This window comes from Topomyia yanbarensis, chromosome 1 (assembly GCF_030247195.1).
Source record: "Topomyia yanbarensis strain Yona2022 chromosome 1, ASM3024719v1, whole genome shotgun sequence".
Lineage (NCBI taxonomy): Eukaryota > Metazoa > Arthropoda > Insecta > Diptera > Culicidae > Topomyia > Topomyia yanbarensis.
Window position 1 is genome coordinate 164,312,134 of NC_080670.1, and position 25,443 is coordinate 164,337,576.

General features: G+C 37.3%; 2 protein-coding genes across 4 annotated transcripts in view; one reads left to right on the forward strand and one right to left on the reverse strand.

Annotated features, from left to right (window-relative positions):
• Positions 1–7,480: 7,480 nt before the first annotated feature.
• Positions 7,481–25,443, reverse strand: part of LOC131679842 (BLOC-1-related complex subunit 5) — a 63,688-nt gene continuing 45,725 nt past the window's right edge. For all 3 annotated transcript variants that reach the window (XM_058960593.1, XM_058960600.1, XM_058960605.1), the window contains exons 4-5: positions 7,901–8,089; positions 7,481–7,840 (exon numbers count right to left, since the gene is read on the reverse strand). In XM_058960593.1, the coding sequence (XP_058816576.1) occupies positions 7,625–7,840; positions 7,901–8,089 (405 nt within the window). In that variant the 3' untranslated portion in view covers positions 7,481–7,624. The remainder of the gene's footprint in view (positions 7,841–7,900; positions 8,090–25,443) is intronic.
• On the forward strand, positions 17,694–25,356 carry LOC131679862 (uncharacterized). The gene is made up of 2 exons (XM_058960614.1): positions 17,694–17,828; positions 23,736–25,356. The coding sequence occupies exon 2, from the start codon at positions 24,063–24,065 to the stop codon at positions 24,942–24,944; it is 882 nt and encodes a 293-aa protein (XP_058816597.1). The 5' UTR covers positions 17,694–17,828; positions 23,736–24,062; the 3' UTR covers positions 24,945–25,356.

Genomic DNA, 25,443 nt, shown 5'->3' on the forward strand with positions numbered 1-25,443 from the left:
AAACACGCAGAGCCCACACAGCTCCTACTCATGTCGCTCACACCCCGCCGCGATTCTCATGAACCCCACAGAATACACCTTCAGCAAGCACCCAACGAGTGAACAGGCCGAATACTCCCAACGCACAAATTCCACAGCGGAAAGAACGAGACAGGGGAAAAACTGCCATCGATGATCAAATAAAGCTCTCCGTGTAGTGTGCATCAGAATTAGAGATGGGCGGGTATGGATTTTTTCGTACCCGGACCCGACCCGAACCCGAATATTATTTTTGTAAGCTTACCCGAACCCGACCCGTACCCGGATTTTATAAAAATATAAAACCCGAACCCGACCCGTACCCGGGCCGGTAAAAAAAAATCCGAACCCGAACCCGACCCGTACCCGACCCGAACCCGACCCGCATCCAAATTAAAATAAATTAAAAACCGTGTCCGACCCGAACCCGATTTTCAATAAATAAATTTAACCTATTTGATTCGAAAGAGTAGGGAAGCCCGGTGCTAGTTGGCGGAATTTTCATTTTTTATCTCTTTTATTTAAGTAGATTGTGCATTATTGAAAAATATTATCATTCACGTAATAGAATAAAACTCACCGGAAATAACACAAATTCCACAACATTAAAGAAATTCGTTTATTACGTTTGAAAACTGTCACCCATGATTTTTACAAAATAAAATGAATTGCAACATATGAAAACATATTTTACATAATTTGTGGTAAAAAACGAGAGATGTCTAATAGAAACGAAGCCAAAGGAACTCTTCCAACTTATACCTTCCGCAAACAGGCCCGGGCTCTTCTATTACACTAGTTTACCAATTTTCTGGTAATTGCAGTAAGCTAAGAAAAAAGGCATTTTCAATGTCAGTTTTGGGTCGCTGAACGCGAAAATCATATCCATTTTCTTTTTCGTAGTTTTTGAGCTTTTTGAAAAACGTGTTTTTGGAACTTTTTGTAGTCTTAGGAAAAAAAATTTCCAATAACATAATCGACCCACCATTCGAAAGGTTTTGATGTGCCAATAACAAAAATGTATAACATGTTCGGATTAAATATCAACAACTTAAGGGGTTAAGAGCGACCAAAGTCAAAAAAGTAATTTATTGTAAATTATTCATTTTTAGTAACAATTCAGAAAAAAGTCTTTTAAAATCTTATGTGACAGAGAAACTCTTTACATAAATTTAAAGCCTAAGAGTAGCCTTTATATAAAATATTTCAGCCATTAATTCTCGGAATCATTTCACATTCAATGATGTATTGATGACATGTTTTGGTCGACAAAGGTATTCGAAGGGTTAGGCCAAACGAACCTCAGATATTATCAGGGATGCTGAAAACGCCCCGCCAGTAAGGAAAAGAATCGCAGTCCGCACTGGTTAATTGCGTGCGCAGGATTCGATGAGCACGTGTTGAGAATGATTTTTCTTTCATTATCTTTTTTTACAAATATATTGAAAACATCCACGACTTTGTTAAACTTTGTTGTTCTAAAACTCGCATCATTGTATCACAGACAAACAGACATAACACTCTAAAATTCACCATCGCTCATGTTGAAAACAATAATTTTATGAATATGTTAGTGTGCAGGAACGCCACACTTTGAGTGGTGGCGTTAGTGTATACTCTTTGAAGTTCGCGCGTAGTAGTCGGGTAAATAACAGTAAAATGGGTCTCCGGTGAGAGTTTGTGTTGTCAAAATAGAACAAGTGTAACAATCAGAAAATCATTTTTCGGTTTCCACGTGCTTCTTCCATGTAATACCTATATAAATAGTTTTTCAAATCTTCAATAATACAATAGATTTGTTTTCAGTTGTGTAGTTTAGGTGCAACTTTGTTGCTCGGACGAACTGATGGAATGATCAATCTCGAAGATATCAAAGAAGATAGGCAAAAAATAGTCTATTGTGTGCCGATCACTTCCAGTCGATGGCTTCAAAAAATCCTTTACATCCTCGAATCGAAAAGGGTAAGCTGGAATCATTGGATTAAATTAACGATAATCAACTCATGCTGTTTTAGATTGCGAGATGAGTTGCTTTCAATAATTTTTACTTTTACTTTAGTTACTATATGCAGTAAATTTGGCTAGGCAATTTTGGATTTAGGGTAAAGCTTGGGGATGGCTTCAAAGGTGAAAGATGCTGCTGGCAACCTGTATGAGATGGAGAGCCTAGATGTAATTGCAGAACGCGCTGCAGATAAAGTATGCGAAACAAATATTTTCAATAACGTGGATCAATACACGACGACAAGAAGATTTTTTTTGTAAATGCAAAACCAGATGATCGAACTGCAACGGAGTTTAGTTTATTTAGTTTTATTTATTATTTCTTTGTATAACTCTCAGTTTAATCATAAATAAAAAGCAATTAACAACTATATCGTAGCATAATTAAATTCTCAAACGTCTTTCCTGTCAGATGTAAGTATATATTTTTGAGGACCCTACCCTACATCTACCCTAAAAACGAAGATTAAGAACTAAAGAAAGACACATACGTTATTTTTCAATCCCTGATTATTCTTTGTTTGACACTTGCATTCGGCTTATGATACTTTACAAACAGTAATAGTTAAAGCAAATTTTAAAGTGCAGATAAATTATAATTGTTACAGTTTAATAAATGTTTTAAACTTGCGAACAGTAAAGCCATCTTCCTGATCATTACAAACATCGCATATTGTGGGCGAAATTATGCTGCAACAAGATAATGAAAGTTTCAGCGATGGGAACAAGTATATCTGTTTACTTTCCACATAAATGAAATCTTTGATTCAACGGTATATCATTTCCGCACCAATCGTAAAATATATTTTCGGAAGTGTAACTTTACGTATAAAAAGGTTCTCTTTGTGATGATTATGCCCAACATACAGATGCCTTTCAAACAAACAAACTTTTACTATGAAACTTTTACTTGGCAACGACGACCAGCGTCGCTATCTTCGACGAGGTGAGTAAAGAAGTTGAGCAGGAATGACGATAGGTAGCGCTAGTGGCAAGTAAAAAGGACTTCATAAATATGATCAATAGAAATTTTGTCGTTTTGTTCAATGTGTTATGTCTGTTTGTCTGTGATTGTATCTAGTACAACACCCTTAAAATCTCCAGCAAAATCACGTTTGAGCATCAGCGGCTGCTCATTTTGGGAGCTATTCACGTGAATACCAGAAGGTTGAACTTGTGCGTCGAGCCAATAGACCAGCGGTTTTCAATCTTTTTCGTACCACGAACCCCTTATAAATCACCCTGGGTCGCTGCGGACCCCCGCGGATAAACATCGATTTTGTATGCTATCAATATGTTGTTTTCAGTTTTTTAGGAGAAATACTTGAAATTTCAATCTGCACTCGGAGAATATATTTTTCTTCGCGGACCCACTAGCAACGACTTCACGGACCCCTAGGGGTCCGCAGACCGCAGGTTGAGAATCACTGCAATAGACGATTTGAAAAAGGTTTTTTCAACATAGTTTTTGAACGTTGCGACGCAGGCTTTTTGTGACGTTGTGTATGGCTTTCCGGAATATTCAATACAACACATACGAAAACGTTCAAGTGGAAAAGCTTATTTTCGACTGAAAGTGTGATTGGGTGAAAATTACATAGTTCCTATGTTTACTTAGTGTCTCATAACATCCGTGATGTGAGGACATTTTTTCCAATACTACCTTTCCGTAAAATCGGGGTATATTTGAGCTTATATGAGACCTCTTTTAGTAAATGTGCGATGAGATTAATTCTCCCAAAAATCTAAACAAACATCAATTTTATTACAAACATTTAGCGAGTTATCTTGCAATTGAGAAAGGTACAATTTATCAGCATATTTTGGATCAATTGGAATAATCTCGTGTAAGCATATACATGTGAACATTGCTTCTTAAATAAACTTTTGTAGTAACCCTAAACATTTTTGCCAATAAAATCATAAAAAATCTACAATTTTTGATGTTTGGTGGTTAATTTAGACTATTTTCCTTGAACAGATCGATAGAAGTCATACACTACATATCTTTCCCATGTACTTGTTTTTCTTTTTGAATAGTGGAATGAAGGAAATTTACAACATTAATACTTCAAAAATGCTCGAGAAACTTCACAAAAAGCGATAAATGATTCCCTGTTTTATTGAACAGCAAAATTTTTCAAACGATGATGAACTTCCAGTTCAAAATCTCCCGGATAGTCCCGTTCACTCGATACACGCTCCTGGAAAATTATGTTTGTTTTAATATTTTTCTACGGGGATAAGTTATCATTTTTTGATTTAAAGGAAAAGGTCATCCACACATTCAAGAACGGGTAAGTGCACAATTTTTCGAAAAAACCCGACCCGACCCGTACCCGGAATAACTATTTTTTAATGTACCCGACCCGACCCGTACCCGGTGATAACAAAACCCGAACCCGCCCCGGTTCCTACGGGTACGGGTTCGGGTCGGGTATCGGGTAAAAATACCCGTACCCGCCCATCTCTAATCAGAATATATTGGCTTTGTGCCTTGTAGTGTGCATACGCACTTTTCAGTGGGTTCGTCCGTCTCACTTTTGTAATTAGGTTTTTTACTGAAACAGTTAACCTCACTTTTCTTGACAGTTTACATGGACTTAGTATAATTTGTAGATGACTAGATTCGCTCGAAGCAAATAAGTCCATGTAAACAGTACAAGCAATAAGTGTTCATTTTTGACAGTTTGCTTGTGACGTCACCGGTATCAATCTATTAGATTATCAGGAACAAATGACCGGGCGGAAAAAGTAGCTTGAGCCTTAATCTGACTCACAGTTTTCACATGTAAAACTTGTACGCATGCTGAAGTGCGTGGTGTCCCAACCAATACGACACGCTTGTCCCAACCTATTTTTCGAAGAAAAAAATTCCAATGAAGCAGACGCGAAACCCTGATCGGAATAACATTTCAGTTACTTCTTAACACTTTAAAATTATTTACGTTGTAATTTCGATGAAAAATATTCAATTTAAGATAGCCCAAAAATCAGCACAGCAAAAGATTTTACGCTCGTTTTTTCACACTGCTCAGTGCAGCTGTGACAAGAATGAACTTCAACTTGGTATAAAAAGCTATCCCAACCTATACGACAATCCCTTATGTATTGACCCGTGATCATCGATACTAGTGAGATTAAAGACTAGGGTTGTGGTACCGGGAATACTGGTACCGAAAATCCCGGGAATACAGACCCATTTTTGGTACCGTAATACCGGCACTGAACAAAAGCCAGTACCGGTATTTTCGGAACTATACAATTTTTTATGACAAATAGGGTGATGAGCCTATTTTGGCACCATTAGGGAGAGGGTCGCACTATTTTTTGAACAACTTTAAAAGAAGCCATATTATCTATAACCTTTCTCAGAATAAAGTATCAGTGTACTGTTACTTAAACATCTTTATAATGCTTACTTAGCAGAATTGCCTCAATTTTCAGCATAAATGCAAATAAATGTTCCATTCTGAGCATCTATTCCCACCTCAACGATCCAATTATCGCCTCATGGGTGTGCCAATTTCCACCTCATCGAAAAACAATCTAGTTGAAACGCAATGCCTCATATTCCATTTGCGTCGATTCTAACTAGGTATCCAGATCATGGACGCCAACATGTGATTTGTAAAACGAATCATTCTGCTTTTTTCAGCCGATCAAAACAAACGTAAACATCACGCACATCAATGAAACTCATCAGCTGTTAGTAGAAGAGCGCCCAGAATTGCACACGCAGAAAAAAAACCATTCGAAGGTTAGCAACTGGAATGACAAGTTTCACATCACACATTGCTTTCTCGCAATCCGAATTGTATGTGCAGATGAAAATAAAATATCTGCAATCAACAATTAGTTGAATAACTTGAAGTAATTGATTACTTATACCTGAAATTGCATTACATTATATTTACAAGTTCATGTTTTGGTTTGGCCGCACTGATAATTCTTTTCTGCATGATGGATACAAAAAGTTAGTTTTGATTGTGGTAGTGTATCAGCAAAACATGCCAATAATAGGAACCCCCGTATTTAGTTTTATCCTATTATAACACTAGGCCTATTCTAGTGTTTGACGAGTGATTTTAAAGTGAAATTATCATAAAAAGGTTCTCCAACTAAAATAAAGGTATGTATCAGTGCAATGTTTAATATATTTGTGCTGGAATAACGAGATATGAGGCGGTAAATGCTGGCTCATAAGTGTTTATTTTGCTAAGCGCCGTTGCATCCAGTTTTGGTTCACTACGTGAGTGAGGCGGATTAGTAGATATTTCAATAAGGTGATTTTGTTTTAATTAAAAGTTGGATTTAGAGGATAGTTCTAAATACATATGTGCACAACAAATAAAGAATATAACTTGAGCTTATTTTTTCTCACCTGTTTTAGCCAAATCGATAGTGTCATTATCTCATATGCTTGGTTCGAAACCAAGGGGTACGAAATAGGGTCACAATAGGCTCTACTGCCATAATAGGCACATCACCCTATGTTGACTCTGCAGGGGGATCTGTTTCAAAATATCGGTCTGCAAGATAACGTTTAATTATATTAATTTGCCTTCTAGATAAATCGTTGAGATAACACCTTTGTGTGGTAATGAGGTGGGGCCATCATCATAATAATTCTAGAAGTTAAAGTTTTATTAGCGATATTCTGATTGGTTTCCATTATTCACTGGGTGGCGCGTAATAAGGCTGTCTGTATTTGGTTTGCTCTTAAACCTTTGTCTATAAAAGAACGAACAGCGATTTAGTAGCTTAAAGTTTTAGACTTGGTGAACTGTTTCAAATGGGGCGATTTGTAATTATTGGTGATCGGAAAATTCTGCAAAACTCCATAGTTTACAGGAAAGCAAGGAGCCTTGATATGCATTAGAGAATAGTAGACAAACGACATAAAGGTCGAAACCAATTTCCAGACAATCGAGAGAGGAAATGCGATTAACCTGCTCGGATTTACTGCCATTCTCGTTTTAATAATAGGGTTTCATACATTTACCATCTGTTCAAGTCGACGAAAGTCGCACCACTTAGCAGTTATTGATTTCAAAGTGGCCTAGTTTTCGAAATAAAAGAAGGTGCCCTATACGAAAAATATCATCTGTGAAATGAGTCTTGCCATTCCGAAGCAATTAAAAACAATAAACATGTTTTTCGATCAGCACAAATTACTTTACTTTACTTACTGGTACTTTACTGGTATTACCGGTACTGAGGGTTTCAGTACCGTAGTACCGGTTCTCGCCAAAAATAGTCGGTACTGCGAACCCTATTAAAGACGTACTGGGACTGATCTCCGGTCAACTACTCATTTTTATGCTTGTGTTTTCACGTCTAAATCGGTTCGCACCCTCTCATTCTACTACTATCAACAGAAAGCTGATAGCTAATTTTCGGTTACTCGAAAACAAATACATAGTCTTACTAATATAATAAATTAATACACCTATAGTGCAATAAATTGTCAGTTTTATTTTCCTTAAATAACCCAGAACATTATAAGCATGCAAGCAACGAAATCTAGTGCACAATATTACTACCTATATACTATTTACACATACTGAATGATCGACGTTGCCATTCTGGCCTTTACCAACTATTCCGTTTTCCACACGAACGGCTCCAATCGGTCCTCTACGTCGAGCAGATTATTCAAATACTCCATGCTTTCAATGTTCTGATTGAGAATGTCATTACATCTGGTTAGCTGCTGCGATATGAGCCGCACCTTGGAAAATGTCTCCGCGTAGGAGGTATAGAGTTTCTGCTTCTGCACCAGCTGCGCCAGCGCGCTGGAGATTTCTTGGTCCACCTAAAACAGAAAAAAACAACAACAAAAGTAAATTGGGGCGATTTAATTGCAGTCACCTACCTCTTTAATCTTGTTTGTAATCTGGTGCTGCTCAGCTCCGACCTGGGTGGCACAGGTGTTGAAATGCGTCTGCAATCGGCTGCACATGTTCGCCATGTGCGATGGCTGGAGTCGTTCGAGCACCTCCGGATCACGATTAGCCGGCAGGGAAAGGGTACCTCGCATCACCGGTAGGAACTGTGGAATGCTCTGTTGATGAGACAATTGAAAAAAGGAGGTTACGGATAAATGCGACCGATAAAAAGGGCAAAATGTGGACTGGTTTGGCGGAATTTTGTTTGCCCGTGTCTAATTCGCGAGCAAAACGTTTTTATCAAGTTTGACAACATCAGACAGTGTAAGACAGCGAATTGCGCAATTGTGAATTTTCTCGTTTTCGGGCTTCGTTTCGTGAAGGCTGATGTGTGATGCTGTAGTTGAAGAAATGGCCTTTGATCGTCACTAGACGCATACTTTCGCTATCAGAAAATTTTCGCAATTCCTCGGAACGTGAAAAGATCGTTGCTACCAATATGGCTGTAGTAATGAGAAAAAGACACATAATAGCGTGAAAAGAGCAAACAGCATCTACATTCAGTAACTCCTTCATTTTTTTAACACCACTAACCTGAATCAGAGGAAAGTTACGTAACTAATTATCCAACATATTCACATTTGGCATTTTGAATTAAAATGAGGTGGCTATACAATTTCCACAACAGCTGTTAGTGAATAAGTTTAGGCAGTTTCAACATTATGTAAAGCAATAAAATTGCATACATTTGCTTAGTCGATCATTTATCGCCTGGATATTCGTGCTACATTCTAGACCGCACAGTCTGAATCGCAGTACGAGGATCAAATTTTTCATTCCATTAACTAGCTTGGAAATATTCAAATCAAGCAAACGCCATACACAACCGATAACTAAAGTCATTTGGTTTGCTGGGGCGGCGAAGACATTTTATTCAGCGCTAAATATGTACAATTTTAATTGCGCGGAGTTCACTCGAGTTACTCCGGCATTTTTTCCCCTAAACAGACCGGGCATAATGGTGCAGCTCGGTTACAATATTGTATACAGTCACCACGCGTTGTTTGAAGCAAGGTCGTAAATCTGCCTACAATGAATTAACAAGCACGGTGAACGAGTTTCGTCCGTAGGTGTTGTTTTTCGCCTCCACTTATAGTCTTGCCCAGAACTGTCGCGTCGTGTTTCAAGTAGGAAACTTCAGGCCATCTAACATTCAACAATTCATATATGTATGATGTATCCAAATTAGGTACAGAGCTATTGAAGTTAGTAGAGTGGATATATTTCAGTGGAAGTTTGAATCTTCCTGAAAGTTATATGACTGTTCGAGATACCAAGTTTCTTTACTTTATTTTTAAGAATTTGATCCAGAACTGCAAAACAGCACCACACCACAATAATAAAAAAAACTTGAGATAACTATCCATACCGGAATAACGGAATTCTGAAATTACAATTTTTCAGAATATTGAAAATGAAATCACGCATAGATGCCACAATCGACAACAGAACAATAAAGTTGCACAGCATCGCTACTCACCTTCAGCACATCTGAATCCGAGGTACGCTGCACAGTAATTAATCAACCAAGTATTGCACTACATTTACCCACTGACTCGGTGGAATAGTAATGAGATAAGAATGTGCTACGAACGACAACGGATCGTTTGTTTACTCCCATTAAATCTCTTCCCACTAACAGATGGCCGGGCAAACATAGCATTTTGCTCTATTACGCCATCGATGATCAAAACACTCAGTTCCACTTTCATATAGTTGTACGCGATACGACAGCACTTGGACGAAGGTTCAGTTTTCGCAAACCAGATATGGTAATAAGCCTATAATGCTTTTAATTAGGTTCTAATGCCGCTTTGTTTACCTGCGTATGGTATGCGCATCAGTTGTTCTAAAGCTGCCTTCAAGAAACACCAGTCGGTAAGATCAAAGAATTGGCCGTGGCAGCGTGCTAGATCAGGGTTTATTTTCAAATACAGAGGAAGACAGGGTAAAATGCAATACCAAAATACTCATATCTTTGCACCAAAATATTAATTTGGATAATTTTAACAATGATATACTCTATCCAACATTTTCATCTACAATCGCAATCATGAAATATATTTGTCATATTTTTTGCAGCAACTAAATAAACAAACGCTCACATACGCTAAAACCAATAAAACTTAGAGCAAAAAGGAAATAATTAGTGCTTTGGATGTCATTGACAGTTCTTTATAATATCAAAACTGTGGAGTATCTAGAATATATTTCGTTTATACTTAAAGCTAAGTCTGCATAGTATGGAACAGTAGTGATCATTATTGATTTTCCAAAACATTGCACTCTACGGTTAATGTAAGTAAACTTAAGGTAATTTCCACCAAGTGCAATATCGTTGTCTTGAACCAAATACTCAGAACAGATATTCCTCAAAAACCATCCTAGGAGTATTTCCTTATGGATTATTAGAAACTTGAGGTTACCAGCAGTTCAATGCGTGCACTATCTTTGAAATATATAAGAGAGACCGAGGAGGATTGGAACAGTTTTTTTGTTTTTATTAGATAAATCAATAATAACTGTCATTCGATGATTGATTATTTTTAAATTTCTTACTTCTGTTAATGCTTAATCAAATTACGTCAGAATAAATGGTACAAATCAATAACAAAGCATCGATATATTGATTTTTGAAAATGTTCTCATTGTTTCAACTCTTCTCCTACCGAGGTAAGTTGAAACGGCAATTAATGTGTAAAAAATAAAAATAAAATAAAAGATGCTTTTTCTTTTAATTTCACCAGGTATACCAGGTAAGAATTTCTTCATTTATTTTAATTTTTTCAGCATTCCACCAAGACGCTCAAAGAAAAACTAATGTGTGTTGAGACAAGTAACCAATTATGTCAAATATAATCAAAATATTTTCTAAAGTACCAAATGTTACGATTGTGTTATTTTCATTCGTTCATATTAATATAATTCCTTAATCTTCAAAAAGGCAAGCTAAAATTGTGACTTCAAGAAGCATCGCCCCTAATACCCAATGAAATCAAAAGGCCTCTTTTTTGTTGTTTTATCAGTGAGAGAATCGAAAGCCCGAAAACGATCAATCATTTGTATTTCAAATTAGAAGTTCATTGAAACTGGAGAACTGTAACTGGCTGGGTCTCTGAGACCCCTTGCCTTTGTAAGGGTTAAAATGACATCGCTGCATAGTGAATTCTTATATTTTTTTTCATAGTGTAGATCTACGTATGAATTGAAACTTGTTTTGAAAACTAATGTTAGATTTTGGCCACCAATGCAAGAATTTCTGTACTGATCCTAACAGTAATAATGTTAAGATACTTTACCTAACCACTAGTAAACTATAACTGTAAAGCAAGAAATTTGATCATTCATTTGATTTGGTTTTGTATTATTTTTCCACCACATCCCCTAAGACATTCTGCATTGATTAAAATGGTTGATATGACCAGTGACACTATTCATGACTACAAGTGATATCGGTAGTATTTGGTTCATTTTGAATTATGGTCACTTCGCTCCAAGCTTCAGGAGCTGATAGGAGTAAAAATTAGAACAAATGCATATTATGTGGCTATAAAGGACATAGCACTAAAATAGCTAAAAATGTTGATCACCGTTGTTAATTCAGGAAAGAAAATTGATTATTATCATTAGTTCAGGACAGGGCCGTCTTAAGACTAAACGGGGCCACTGGGCACTCTTGAGCTAGGGGCCCCCTATAATTGAACAGCTTAAATAATAAACAGCTATAATAGTAGGATGATCACAAAAGATTCCCAGCATTACGGAAACATGTCCACTGCATGCCCACCCTGAGACTCTTTTCAAAATTTGAGCCAATTCAGTCAACCGTGTTCAACCTATTTCAAAAAAAACAGAGATTCAAAATACAGGGAGAACAAAAACGATTTCAGATTTCCACAACCACGGGTCATTGCTGATGCCCAAATATCAAAAACGCAAGATGAACTGAGTACCAGGGATGTAATCCCAAGTAACAATTGAAGTTTTATAGCACACCACAAGCGCTATCTATGTTTTCTGAGTGGCTATAAAACTATCATAAAACTTCGATTGTTACTAGAGATGCATGTTAGCAGACTCAATATCAGTCTGCGCGCATCATAACCAAACTGCCAGCACTGCTCACTACCACAGACATCAGCTGCGGAATACACCACCTTCGCAATCCGCTTTGATAGCCAATACAATCACGCAGCAGCAAGTGACAGACAGTACCTCGTGACAGCGGGAAGAAAGAATAAAACAAAACCCATCAGATAGTAGAACTTCTAGAGCATCTAAATTTACTTATAATAAGCTAAAACTAATTAAAACTACTTAAGCTAATTTTTACTAAGTGAATTACACCACCACCGATAAGGAGTTATGCGTTAAAAATAGTGAATTAGGCTAAATATTAGACTACATTATACTTATTTCTACTATAGTATAACCTACAAGATACAAAAAGCGTTCCGTGCTGATTTCGGTATTCAATTAGGCCCGAAGATCGTGAATCAAATTCTATCGCCTGTTTCTAGTTGGTAAGTGATAAAATACTAAATTTACGAACTGAAAATGAACTCAGACAACTGAAATCTTTATGAAAATTAGGCACGTCAGTACTGTGCAGTTTCCTACCGTCAGGTACCCTATAACCGTCTGCTTAGGAAAGTTAGTAAACGTAAGTAAATATGGAAATTGAAATATCTGAAACAAAACATTAACAGACTATTTATTGCCATGATACGGGAATTTTGTAATCCTTCTCCTACTTTGAATAAAATTGGATTAACAAATTCGGAAATATTTCTACGTCCTGTCTGTGCGCAACAATGCACCTCAGAGCAAATAAAGAGAAGAAAAAAATGCTCTTTGCACTTTCCATGCGAACCACTGCTCTTCTCTTTCACAATAATCCTCTTCACTCCGATATGCTCCATTGCTCCCATACGTGCATTCTACTCCATGGCTGCACACCTCAATTCTTCCGATCAATCTTTATCTGAATTGTAGTTTGATTCGCCTTCCTACATGGTTGCCAGTGAGGGGAGGTACAATAAAGTGGCTCTTCAAGGTGACTCTTTGCGTGAAATTGTACAGCTCTTGATGCAAGAAACTTTCCGTTTTTCGTTTTCAATTTTCTCTTTGTGCGGTCGTTCTGCACATCGCGGTGTTTTTGTGCTGCTCTATTTTTCATCGATGTATTTCGCTCTTTGTGCACATTGTGTGAGCAAATAACAAGCCTGCTGAGTACGTCTTGAAAGGTTATTTGTTTTTCTTACCGGTCTGCCCGATGCAAACGATGGTGGCAAACGGCCTAACACACTATATGCGAGTTCAACTACGCTATAGTATTCCCAGACGGGCGCACAGTGTCGCCTAGCCGGTCAAAACCTCAAAATTTTATTTCGGATTTTGCTTTTTTGAGATTTTTTTACTGTTGGTGAACAAGTTGAAAAGTCTTCTCAAAATTTTAAGTCTTGTGGACGAAAGTTTGTACAGAACCTTAAAGGTGAAATAGATGATTAATTTTGGAAAAACGGTGTTCAAACCTATGTTATTTAAATGAATATATCTTTGAAGTTAAGATTCCGATTAGGGTCGAACTGGTTTCATTTGAAAGGTTATTCGCTGGACTTATAGCTGCCTTTCGTTTTAGTCGCTCAGACATGAAGAACACATAATAAATCGTGCATTAAATTAAAATTATAATGTTCAAAGTGGCTGTATTTTTTAAACTGTTCGGAAAGATAACTTATTGTTAATGACACTTTAAAATTAGTGTACTTTCCGAAAATGATTTTCCTTTTCTTCCCCTTTCTGCCCCGAGGTATGAAAAAAGGTGATTTTTCATGATATATCTGAAGGAGACGCATGGTAGTGTTTGACAACCCAGGGTCATAATATAATTTATAAATTTCTCTCAGTATTATCAACAACTGAAAAAGTGTGTATTCTGAAAAAAATTCACAGCACCAAATTTTTTGAAAATGAATATTCAGATATAGTGCTTTTTATATTCGTAAATGTTGAATTTTCGAAATTTCGAACCGAGGTACAAAAATTTTGAGATAAAAAAATTAAAAATTAGCATCAAATAGGAATTCAGCGCCACAAAATTACCCCAATGTGAAGTTTTCATCGTATTCGAGCCACTTTTTAGGTTTTGTCCGACTTTTGTATAGAAGATGATCACTGTGGGGCGGTGTAATCTAATCTTCATAGTTGGAAAACGTTGTTTGAGGATGAAGGGCGCTTCCATCAAGAAGAAGGAAGGTTGGGGCAGGATGTCTTAAACGTCCATTATTGTAGCGTTATGTAGTGTAGCGAAAATTTCATCGTACTTGGTCCGCAATGTGTAACCATAAACGAAGCGCACTGTTGTTAATAATTTCTGGACATGACTTTATGTAGTTTGCACATGGTCAGTTACATTGATCCGTTTAATGTTATCCCTGGTATAATAGCTTCTTGATGTTCCTGAATGAAACTAAACGGAGTCGACTTCCGACTTTGCAAAAAGCCACATTTTTTTCTTTTAAAGAATATTCCACTTAGTTTACAAATGGCCAAATTTGGAGTCTAAGCGCGCAAATCGTCACGAGATTCGTTCATTTTGTTCGTATTGCTTTCTGCCGGAATAAAAATAACGGTTCTTTGCAATATTGTCTCTTTTTGCACGAATTGTTGGTGACGTAGATTTTTGTTATATATTACGACAGATGTTTAGTGCATTCGATTTGTATGACCAGTTTAGGGAGGCATAGAAAGCGAACTGGAAACAATAACAGTATCCCTATTCAACAAGTTGATGTTTCGAAGACAACCATTAACATGCCCACTATTCGATATAAGAAGTATTCAATACCATAGTTATCGCGTTTCTTTAAAATTGCTTTCAAAACGACACAAAAAAATTACTCGAATCTATCAATATGATCGGTACCATTTTTTTCAACGGCAGGAATGTAAAACAGTCGAAATATAAAAGACGTGCACGTTGCCGTGATGCCTAGCATTCGCGATTTGTCCAAAAACTGAGGTTTTGAATTTAGCTAGGAGAACTGTCTGTGAATATTTATAAAAATACTTACGCTTCAAAATGCTCGAGGCCCTTCAAATGTACTCAAACACACGCACATTTGCCGTGACTCATTTAATCAAATCGAGGGTAAAGCCAGGGACGATATGTGTAAACACTTTCAAAAGGGTATTTTCAAACATTTTTTTGGGATTTTATGAATGTTTGTCTTCATGATGTATTATTTATTATTTTTTTTAGATAAGGCGGATGCAGTTCGAAAAACAAATATTGGTTTTGTGCCAGGATAAAACTGGCCAGGCAGAATGAAACATGCCAAATCCGGCCAAAAAGTGTCGAATCTTCGTAAGACCTCAAGAAGTTACTTTTGGGCGCTTCCATGTGGATGTGTCCATTTACAAACTCAGATATGACGTAGAAATAAATATTTTTCCACATCCACAGATCGCTCGCCATACAAGAATTGGATGGTTGGTTGAGGTTCGGTACCTTCCAAACGTTGTATACGTAGTGTAGTAAACATTTGATTGTTAAAAATAAATTTAAACACAATTTACAATATAAACATTGCAATGATGAAAAAACGCATACAATCCATAAATGCTAACTGTAAGACTACGTAGCAATGATATTGTCATGATCCAACACCACTTAATATCCTAGTTATACTAATTTGAAAAATATAACGAAAACTTACTTTTGCGTTTCCTGTTTCAAATCTCCTCGGTTTCCCCCGCTAAAATATACTATATGAGCACATTTTCCATCGCAACTCTGGTGAATCGCTACAAAGAACCGAAAACTTCAAATCCAACAACTGGTTTTATGGTATTTTGCCATAAAGATCAGTGCACCTAATTTCCTACTGAATATCAAGAGCAAATTTCAGACAGACGCTGAGCCAGCGACTAATAAAAAAAATACAAACCATAAGCATATCACTCAGCTACAGATCCATATCCCCTCGTAAAATCGGCAATAAACCAAGAAACAAATCATCTGTAATCAACATACAAAATGCTTGTGTCAATCTGATAGGTTTTAAAGTGGGTAAAATCATTAATATGTATATGATGCAATCTACTCTTATTCGCACGCTGCTAATTTAAACCACAGAGAACAGACGTCCATCTTCAGCATTCAACTTGTGTAAAATCTCTATCGGCTTCGAAGGTAGTTGGGATATCCAAACCAGGTGCGCTACTGTCGTCATGTTTTTTTGTGGCTGAGTTCGACAGAATTGACAACGGTTATTCCTCTACCCAGTAAAACTAGTCCGGAACCGGTTCGGACTTCCAGCATGAATCCCAACTCAAATAGAGTTGATAGAGTCGGAATCGGTTGTTTTCTTTGAGCAAGATTCCATACTGAATTAATTCAGAACAGGTTCAGGAATGGATTTGACGGATAGTTGGGATAGGTTGGTGTGGCGGCGCTAGTGTTTATCGTATATTATTTCAAATGTTTGCACACGTTTTTTTAATATTTTTGTTCGATCATGGATGTCTGTTCTCTGTGTTTATACCAAGAGCCGACAGCATAAGTCATTAAATTGACTTTACGCTTGTCCGGACATGCCGCAGACTCAGGTGATTCGCATTTAATGCCAAAAGATCCTGACTCCTGCGCTGCAGAAGACAAAAAGCTAAGTAACCGGGAAACTCTAAGCTTGTTCATTGACCCTACTCCACGCTTTTCTAAACTTTCTTACTTCAAATCCTTGCTCTCCCTTGAGTACTATGGCTCTTAATATTTGAAAAATACTTCACCTTCCAGTCCCTTGCTAATTATATGTCGTTACAATATAAAAAAAAGTAAAAGTAACTAAATAACATAGTCCTGACATTCTCAGTACTAAAATACACTCAGGCAGATTTATAAGAATTATCTTATGATACATAGAAAAGTACACTAAGGAAAAACTTATAGCGAAATTCATAAGATTTATCTTATGATGAATAGAAAAGTAACAAAACTATGTTTTCATAAGATTAATATGAAAAAGATACGACTTTTATGATTACCTTTACATTTTATAAGTAATTGCACACGCCAGTCGTTTGAATTTCCTACGAGCATCTTATGATTCTCATAATCATAAGACAAATGTCTTATGAAAAATCAAAGATACCTTATACAAAGTGAAGTCATAGCAAACTGATTTGATAAAATAAATGCCGTTTCATAAGACAATTTTATGTTTCATATACGTGCTACTTGTGGCCAAAAAATGTATGATATTCTTATGAAATTCGCTATATTTTTTGCCTGAGTGTAACAAAACTATGTTTTCATAAGATTAATATGAAAACATACGACTTTTGAGGTTATCTTAAGATTTTATAAGGTATTACATTTGCCAGTCGTTTGGTTTTCATATGAGCATCTTATGATTGTCATAAACATACGAGAAATGAATAATCTTGTCTTATGAAAAATCAAAGATGCCTTATGGAAAATGAAATAGCAAACGGTTTTGACCAAATAAATGCCGTTTCATAAGATAATTTTATGATTTTCATACGTACTACTTGTGGCTAAAAAGTATACGATATTCTTATGAAATTGGCTATTTTTTGCCTGAATGTACTTTTATGTGAATAGACGCGAATCGGAATACTATTCACTGCAAAACTGCGCATGCTCACAACGTATTAAAGTTAGAATGCCATGCCAACACGTTGTTTGCATTCGGAAACAAATACATCAGTTTTTTCAAAACGATAGATTTAGAATGGCAAACCTTTCCACCAAATAATTCTCCTGGATTAATTGACAAGGACTTCCGAATTCTTCAATTATATTGTGAGTGTGGAAACAGGCGCCAAGTCGTAAGTTATAGTCTATCAATATATTTTTTTTCATTTGAACTTCGACGAAGCTACCAACAGTTTGGTAACATTCCGATACATCTGCCTAACGATGCACCCATGCAAGTGAATGTTCCACTTGTTTAGTGCTAATGTGGATTTACTTTTCAATTGTGGATTAGTTGAAACGATAAATCGAAATTTGAAAATTATTAAATGGTTGCATAAAAAATCAAAAAAAAAACTTGTTTTAGTCCATCTTTCTTATTCATGGACACTAGGTTCAATATAAAATTGAAAATCTCATAGATTTTTAATACACATGACAACTTTATACAAATCAATAGGAGAGTTCGGTAAATGGTGTAAAAGTGAGAAACATTTTGGCCATCTGGGTAGAATTCGGAGGTGTGGCATGCACAACCAACCAAATTTACATTAATTTCAAAAAATTTAATTTCAATTGGCTTCAAATTATTATACTCCGCTTTGGTGGTGCTGCTTGTACTGTTTTCGTGAACCAATCGTCATATGTTCGTGTCCCGTATAGGAAGGGTTTATAGTGGCAATAATATTGTAGCACTAAATCAAATCAGAAATTGTAGCACTTAATCAAATCAGAAAGTCGAACCATCAGACTTCATTGTCTGCTGATGCAAGAAAAAAGGTAACACGAACAGGAAGGATTCTGAACACCTCTAGGGCAGTGATTCTTAACCTGGGATCCGCGGAGTGAAGTGGTTTCAAGGAGTCCGCGAAGAAAAATATATTTTCCAAGTGCATATTGAAAATTCTAGTCTTGTTTTTTAACAATCTGAAAATACCATATTGATAACATATAAAATCGATGTTTATCCGTGGTGGTCCGTAGCAACCCAGGGTGATTTCTAAGGGGTCCGTGGTACGAAAAAGGTTGAGAACCGCTGCTCTAGGGTATTCGAATGATTGCAGTATTTACTCAAAAAACGTCATACCCATTTTGCTTACACCAGTACGGAAGCATATTTCCTAGGCCACTAGGAGCTAGTTCTCAGTTCTGCCGTGTAGCCGCTACAAGCATTCAGATTCTAGCCTGATTTTCGTTGTGTGTCGTGTTTTGTACCTTGCGTCGAACAAGCCATTCCGCTCATTATATCGATTTATAGAAAAAAATATCACGGTGTGTTTGCTAGAACAATTTTATTCGAAAAGAATCGGCATCGCTAAAACTTCAGCATGAAATAGAATGGGCTTTTCCCTTTCATTTGAAAGTAAAATTAAAATATTCTGTCGGGGGCTCCAGAACAACTTTGTATTTTAAAGTTTTTTTGTTTGAAAACTTAAGTTTTTCAATGAAACTGGTTCACATTTTTGCCCCCAGGTAGTACTTTAGACATTCAAATATTACCAAAAGTGAGAATCTGATGGACAATTTCATTGTGTACAACTTTGTAGAGAACTACATCGCGATCTAAAATCGCCAGAGAAAGCTATTAAATATTTATCAATGTTTCTAGATTCGCACGGAACCTATTGGTTAAGAAACTTTATTCCAAAAACATTTTCATTTGTAAAAAATGGTTTGCCTTATTTTAACAGTGTGCTGGCAAAGTCCCACTTTTAAGCGGAAAAAATATTATTCCAGATTCCATCGTTTTATGCACATCAATGATATTTTAGGAGCAAGGAGATATAGAGAAGAGTAGATAAAATTTGAACGAAATTAGTACTCTTTTGAAGGATGCTGGATAATACAGCAAAATGAAACAGTTTTTTTCTGTCACAGATTTCCTTCTTTTTTATTTCTTCACTCATTCTGGAGTATGCTTGATGTAATCTTTAATCAACCTTTTTGCTCGTTAGCATCTAATGGTATATATTTGGCCTAAATTTTAACATTATATTTGATCAAACTCGATTAGATATTCAGTCATTTGATTTGATTTCGATTGAGAATCCTGATTGACAGTTTCACGAAGGATAGAAAAATAATTCGATGAGATTTATGTTCACGTTTGTTAACTTTTTGGAATCGCTGTACATTGAACAAAAATCGTAATAGTAAATGAGAAATAAAGGTTTTGTTTGTTGTACGAAGATAGCGATCTCAATATGAAAGTAGATATAGAAAGTACCACCCTTACCCGAAAGACGTATTGTTGTTACTGTCTCCAGATTCTGAACTGAACTGGCAACTCCGTCTTCTTGATATGTTGTCTTTGCTCATATCTCATATTATGAGGGAAATCTTCAATAAACAGACTTGTATTAGTTTGACAATTTACTGAATGTATGGTCCAGCCTGATATTCAGGGTCGTCTTAAGGCCACTCGAGGGGCTCCTATAATTGAACAGGTATAAACTGCCGTAGAGTAGCATGATCAAAAAATGATACCCAGCATCAGGGAGCCATCTATGCCACCTTGAAATTTATATTTTAAATTTAAGCCAAAAATACTGTAGAAATCAAAATATATGGAGAATATTTTTTTAGATTTTTATCACTATAGGTTGCATTGTAAATGTCCAGGTACCGTCGAAAAACATAAGATGATTTTGATAGATCTTAAAAAGGTATTAGCATTTCTGACCAATTTGATCGAAAGTGGCAATGGGCCTAACACACTATATGCGGTTGTGGGAGTTCGAACTCAGGTGAGCTGCGCTATTCTTTCCCCATATGACATAATTTGACCTTCATAGTTGTAAGACATTGTTTGAGGCTGAAGAGTGCCTCCGTCAATAATGAGGAATGATGGAGTAAGGCGGGTTACACGTCAACAATACAATGTCGACGATTCATTCAATAATTATCCTTACACTACACTCAGGCAAAAAATATAGCGAATTTCATAAGAATATCATACATTTTTTGGCTACAAGTAGCACGTATATAAAACATAAGATTGTCTTATGAAACGGTATTTATTTTGTCAAATCAGTTTGCTATGACTTCATTTTGTATAAGGTATCTTTGATTTTTCATAAGACAATATTATACATTTGTCTTATGATTATGAGAATCATAAGATGCTCGTAGGAAATTCAAACGACTGGCGTGTACAATTACTTATAAAATGTTAAGGTAATCATAAAAGTCGTATGTTTTTCATATTAATCTTATGAAAACATAGTTTTGTTACTTTTCTATTCATCATAAGATAAATCTTATGAATTTCGCTATAAGTTTTTCCTTAGTGTATGACAATCTAGGAAAAAAAATTGGCAATATGCTAATAAAATTCAACTTGTTAATAGATGACGACTACGTGATTTACAAAAGTTACATTGATTCGTACAATGTTGTTCTCAATTTCTTGCTGTTCCTGATATGATGCAGCTGTAAAAAGTCAGTTACTAGCTTTACAAAAAAGCCACATTTTTCAATCATAATTCAACTACATTTACAGATGACAATATTGAATATTGCAGCCATTGAAATCAAGTCTAGGGTTTTGATGGTAGAGACGCCTCTCTGGTGTCGGTGATAGGCACTCAGTGCAGAATGAGACCGAAGGAAAAATATTAAATAATAACAATAATTATCCTTCTCGCCTTTCGTAAGTACAAATGTTCAATACCTTCATTGTTACGTAGACAAATAAATACAGTGAAACATCGAAATTACTCAAACCTAATAATATGAGCAACACAATTCATTTCAATAATTCACTACCACAACTATTAGCAGTTCATTCCTAATCAGCCACAAACAGAAATGCAACCATCTACCAACGAAATGCAACCATCTACCAACGAAGCTCATAAAAAACGAAAAACGAAGCTCATTAAAAACGCAAAGCAGATATAGCATTTGCTTAGACTGCAACACTATACAAAATGTACACCCAAACATGAAAGAATAAAAATTTAAGTTAAAAAAAATTATTTTTGTACCTGTTATATTAAAGAGTCGAAATAGGAAACACATCGAATAAACACTGCCGTGAGGCACAAGTCCTCGACTACCTGCCGGAGACGTTCCATTTCGGCCAGTATAATCTGATTTCAGATTCTGACGGCCTAAAATATTTTTGATAAGGGGGAGTGTCGTACAAAAATAACATAATTAGTTCTGTACCAGATTACGACGGCATTGTGGAAAATGCCCAATCTGGCCGCGAAAGTATCGTGAGACCTCAAGAATTCCAGTCGTTTTTAGAGGATTTCATGTAGATTTGTCCATTCACAATCCCTGATGTGGTGATGAAATTAAAATTTACCACATGCGTGGATCGCTTGCCAAACAAGGATTGTGTACTGAATCTCGACATCTTCTTTCAGCTTCCTTGTGCAAATTTTGCCTCCTTGTTAGTTGCCGCTCCTGCTTGGTGCCTTTCGAACTTTCTATACATTATAGAAGACATTCCATTGTTTTTGCTCGAAATTGATTGAAACTTGAATCAAAATGTCGGATTGACGTTTGAATTGGTCCAATACTATCCTGGTCATGCAGTGCCTAGTTTCCTACAGCTACCATCACTACGCTTGATTACCTGGAGCTCTTTAAACGTCACTTGGGATAAAGTACAATGTGTGAATCCGAGCAACTGATCCATTGTTACCCACACGCTAAAGAGTTATGAACAATAGAGTGCTACCAGAGCCTTCAGAACGATTCTATATTCATCCTAAGTTGGGGGCCCTGGCCCAGTGTGTCCATACGTAAAAACGGTACTACTTTCCAGCACACTATTTTAATAGCTTTTTGCTGAAAAAATGTCGATTTATTTGACGTTTATATGTCCCGGTTTTCAACAACCCATTTCCCGGGAACTAAACATCAGAAACATTTAAATCTATTTTGGTTGGGTTCGGCTCAGTAATTGCCGAGACAATGCCATGATATACATACACACATACATTGGCTAAACCCACCATGCTGCGTCAATCGGTATATGAGAGGGTCTCGAAAAAGTTCTGTAATGTTGGAGCGAATAGTATAGCGGGTGCTCATTTCGCTTCTCATTGGAGATGTTTCCTGAATAATAAACGCAGTAGTAGCCTTTATACTTTGCAAGAGTAGGTCACTGGGTAACTCGTGATACCAACGTTGAATGACATTCCAATGGCTACAATAAGTAGCTAAAGTATTGTTGAGAGACGCTACTTTATACGTTTTGTAAAGTAGCAGAGTAGTTTTTTTTTTCAATTCATCTTTAGTTTCCTATTGTTGGTTTAGACTCGTCAACGGATATTTTCTTTGCCCACTGATTTGAAACCGTTAATGAAGAAACTGAAGCAAAATCTATAAAAAAAAACACCATTCATATATACCACGATGAGCAACGAACCAGAACCGTTCGCGAAGATCTGCTGGTATTTGTTTCCATGTTTGCGGTACGAAACAACGGCCGAGCCCCGTGAGCCAACGCACCAGACCTTCTCTACCACCGAATAAGAAGCACAGGCAAGTGAACCACCCATCAGGTAAAGAAAACGAACTGCTGCTTTACATTTGCATGGCTAATAATTTCGGTTTCGTTCGTATTATTGGGCATACCTACCGTCCGGGCTGGAGGCGCTCCTCGGTCGGTTCGGCACTGCGTTGGTTGAGCTAACCCAGCGAGATGGAGGCGGAGGCGAAGGAGGTACCGCGAGAAAAAGAAAAGGGGCACAACAGCAACAAGTGATCGCTGCTCGATCGAAGACGGTGCCAGATGGGAGTTTGTTTGAGGAATTGTTCCAATTCTTAACGCTAGAATAGCGCTTATTCGTTCACAATAAACTTCGTCGGTACTTGAAACTCTATTAAACGCTTAACGAGAGTATACTTTTAGCAAACTTGATTATTGAAAAATCAACTGAAGCTATTAAAATAAAAGACTATTACGAATAATATTGTTTTAGCCCAAACCTTTCAGGTTTTGGCAATAATTACGTTTTTTACACGAATGACTACACATAAAGAAATAAAATTCCACTAACTGACTTTCTTTTACTTCACAGTCTGAAAAAAAAACATCTGGGCACACTTGGTACTGATCGGTCGACCGTTGCAAACAAGGGGCTGAAACAGGTTCTCGGCGTAGCTTTTCGCTGCAGCGCCACTGCTGCCACGGCGTATTCGGTTGGCTCGCTTTGAAAAGTGCAGATCACCAGTGAACGACGACGCGCGCGGGTGGTTCCGAAATTGTTGTGCTCGTACGCGGCAGTGATTGATGTTCTGAGCGACGGTAGTGAATCGGTTACAAGGCTCAGTAACCGAACCGTTATTCTACGGGAGAAAGCGTGAAAGATATGACTTGAAGTTTGATCGGTAGTGCACAGTGTAAAATGGCCGGGCAAAAATTTTTCCACGGCCTCACAGAGGCAATGATAAATCGGGCCTCGGACCGACCCGACAGGCAGAAATCTAGCTTTTATTGGCCAGATGAGTACCAGGAGGATCCACAAGAAGCATACAAAACCAGTAGCCGAAGACAATCAACTGCATCTTCGACACCCAGCAAGGGATGTGCTAGTCCTGCCAGTGAATTGGACACAGGTGAAGTTATAAAGCAGCAGCGACATCGAGGCAATGTCCGATCGAACATTCAATTCAGCGACGATTGTGATTCCTCGTTTTCCCAGTTAGAACGCGATAGACAAACTGAAAAGTTAAGAATAGCAGCATTCCTCCGTGAGCAATGTGACGACGTCAGTGAGGCAGCAAAAACACGCCGTCAGAACACGTTAAAGTCCAATTTTCATTTTTACGATTTTGATGATACGCCGGATGGGAAATCTGCTCAAAGCCCCCCACCCAAACCAACGAACGGTTACCAACGATCAGCACCAACTCCAGATCCCGAAGATCCGTTAAGATCCAGCCCGTTACCCAACGGCAATGGAGGCACAACTCGAAGACAGCAGTACTCGCCGGCTTCTTCCGAGTACCACTATTCAGCTCGTTACACCGGAAGCTATGAGGACTTTGAGGACGATCGAAGCTTCAAATCAAATGACTTCAACTATGGCAACTTTAGCCCGCCAGGAACCCCATCGGGAGGCGAGGTTCCGGAATACAAGCGAAATTCACAGCGCCATCTGCGGTCCAGCATTAATTTCCACAATGGAGCAGCGATGGCCGATGACGAGGCCAGTGCCGAGCGGAAACCAGTAACCGTGCGCGATTCTGCAACGGGGCGCGTAGGAGTGGGATTACCAAATTTGTAAATATAAATAATGACAGACAGCTCTGCCGGCTGCTGCGATCGGACCAAGTGCGAGTGAGTGAATCTGAAGCGTGGTGAGCTAATAGGGTGATATGCGCGGCAGACATTTTTGTTGACAACCCACTCTTACTAGTTTTGTTGTTATTGTTTGTCGCGGATGATAGGAATGTAGACCGTGAGAAGGACACACATATGGGGAAGAAAGCGGAAATATCTAATGACCAGTGCTTGTTCTTACTGCTTACAAATTAAGAATTTTCGGACCACGAACGGGCCCGGGTGAACTGCGCCCCAAAGTTTTTGTTTGGAAGGAACAAACATCACTATATTTGTATTGTGAATAACCTTACTGGAGAACCTAGAGGTTCAGCAAGCTGAAACTAAATTATAATAAAACAAAATGGCTTATGCAATGGACTGAGTTTCAATGTCTACAACAAATGCAATAATATGCTGACTGCCTGGATTTCTCTGAGAGCGTTTCGCATTGCTTTGTATTG

Bases quoted from the DNA above. Each gene is read 5' to 3' on its own strand.
- LOC131679862 (XM_058960614.1), top strand. From the start codon at position 24,063: ATGGCCGGGCAAAAATTTTTCCACGGCCTCACAGAGGCAATGATAAAT.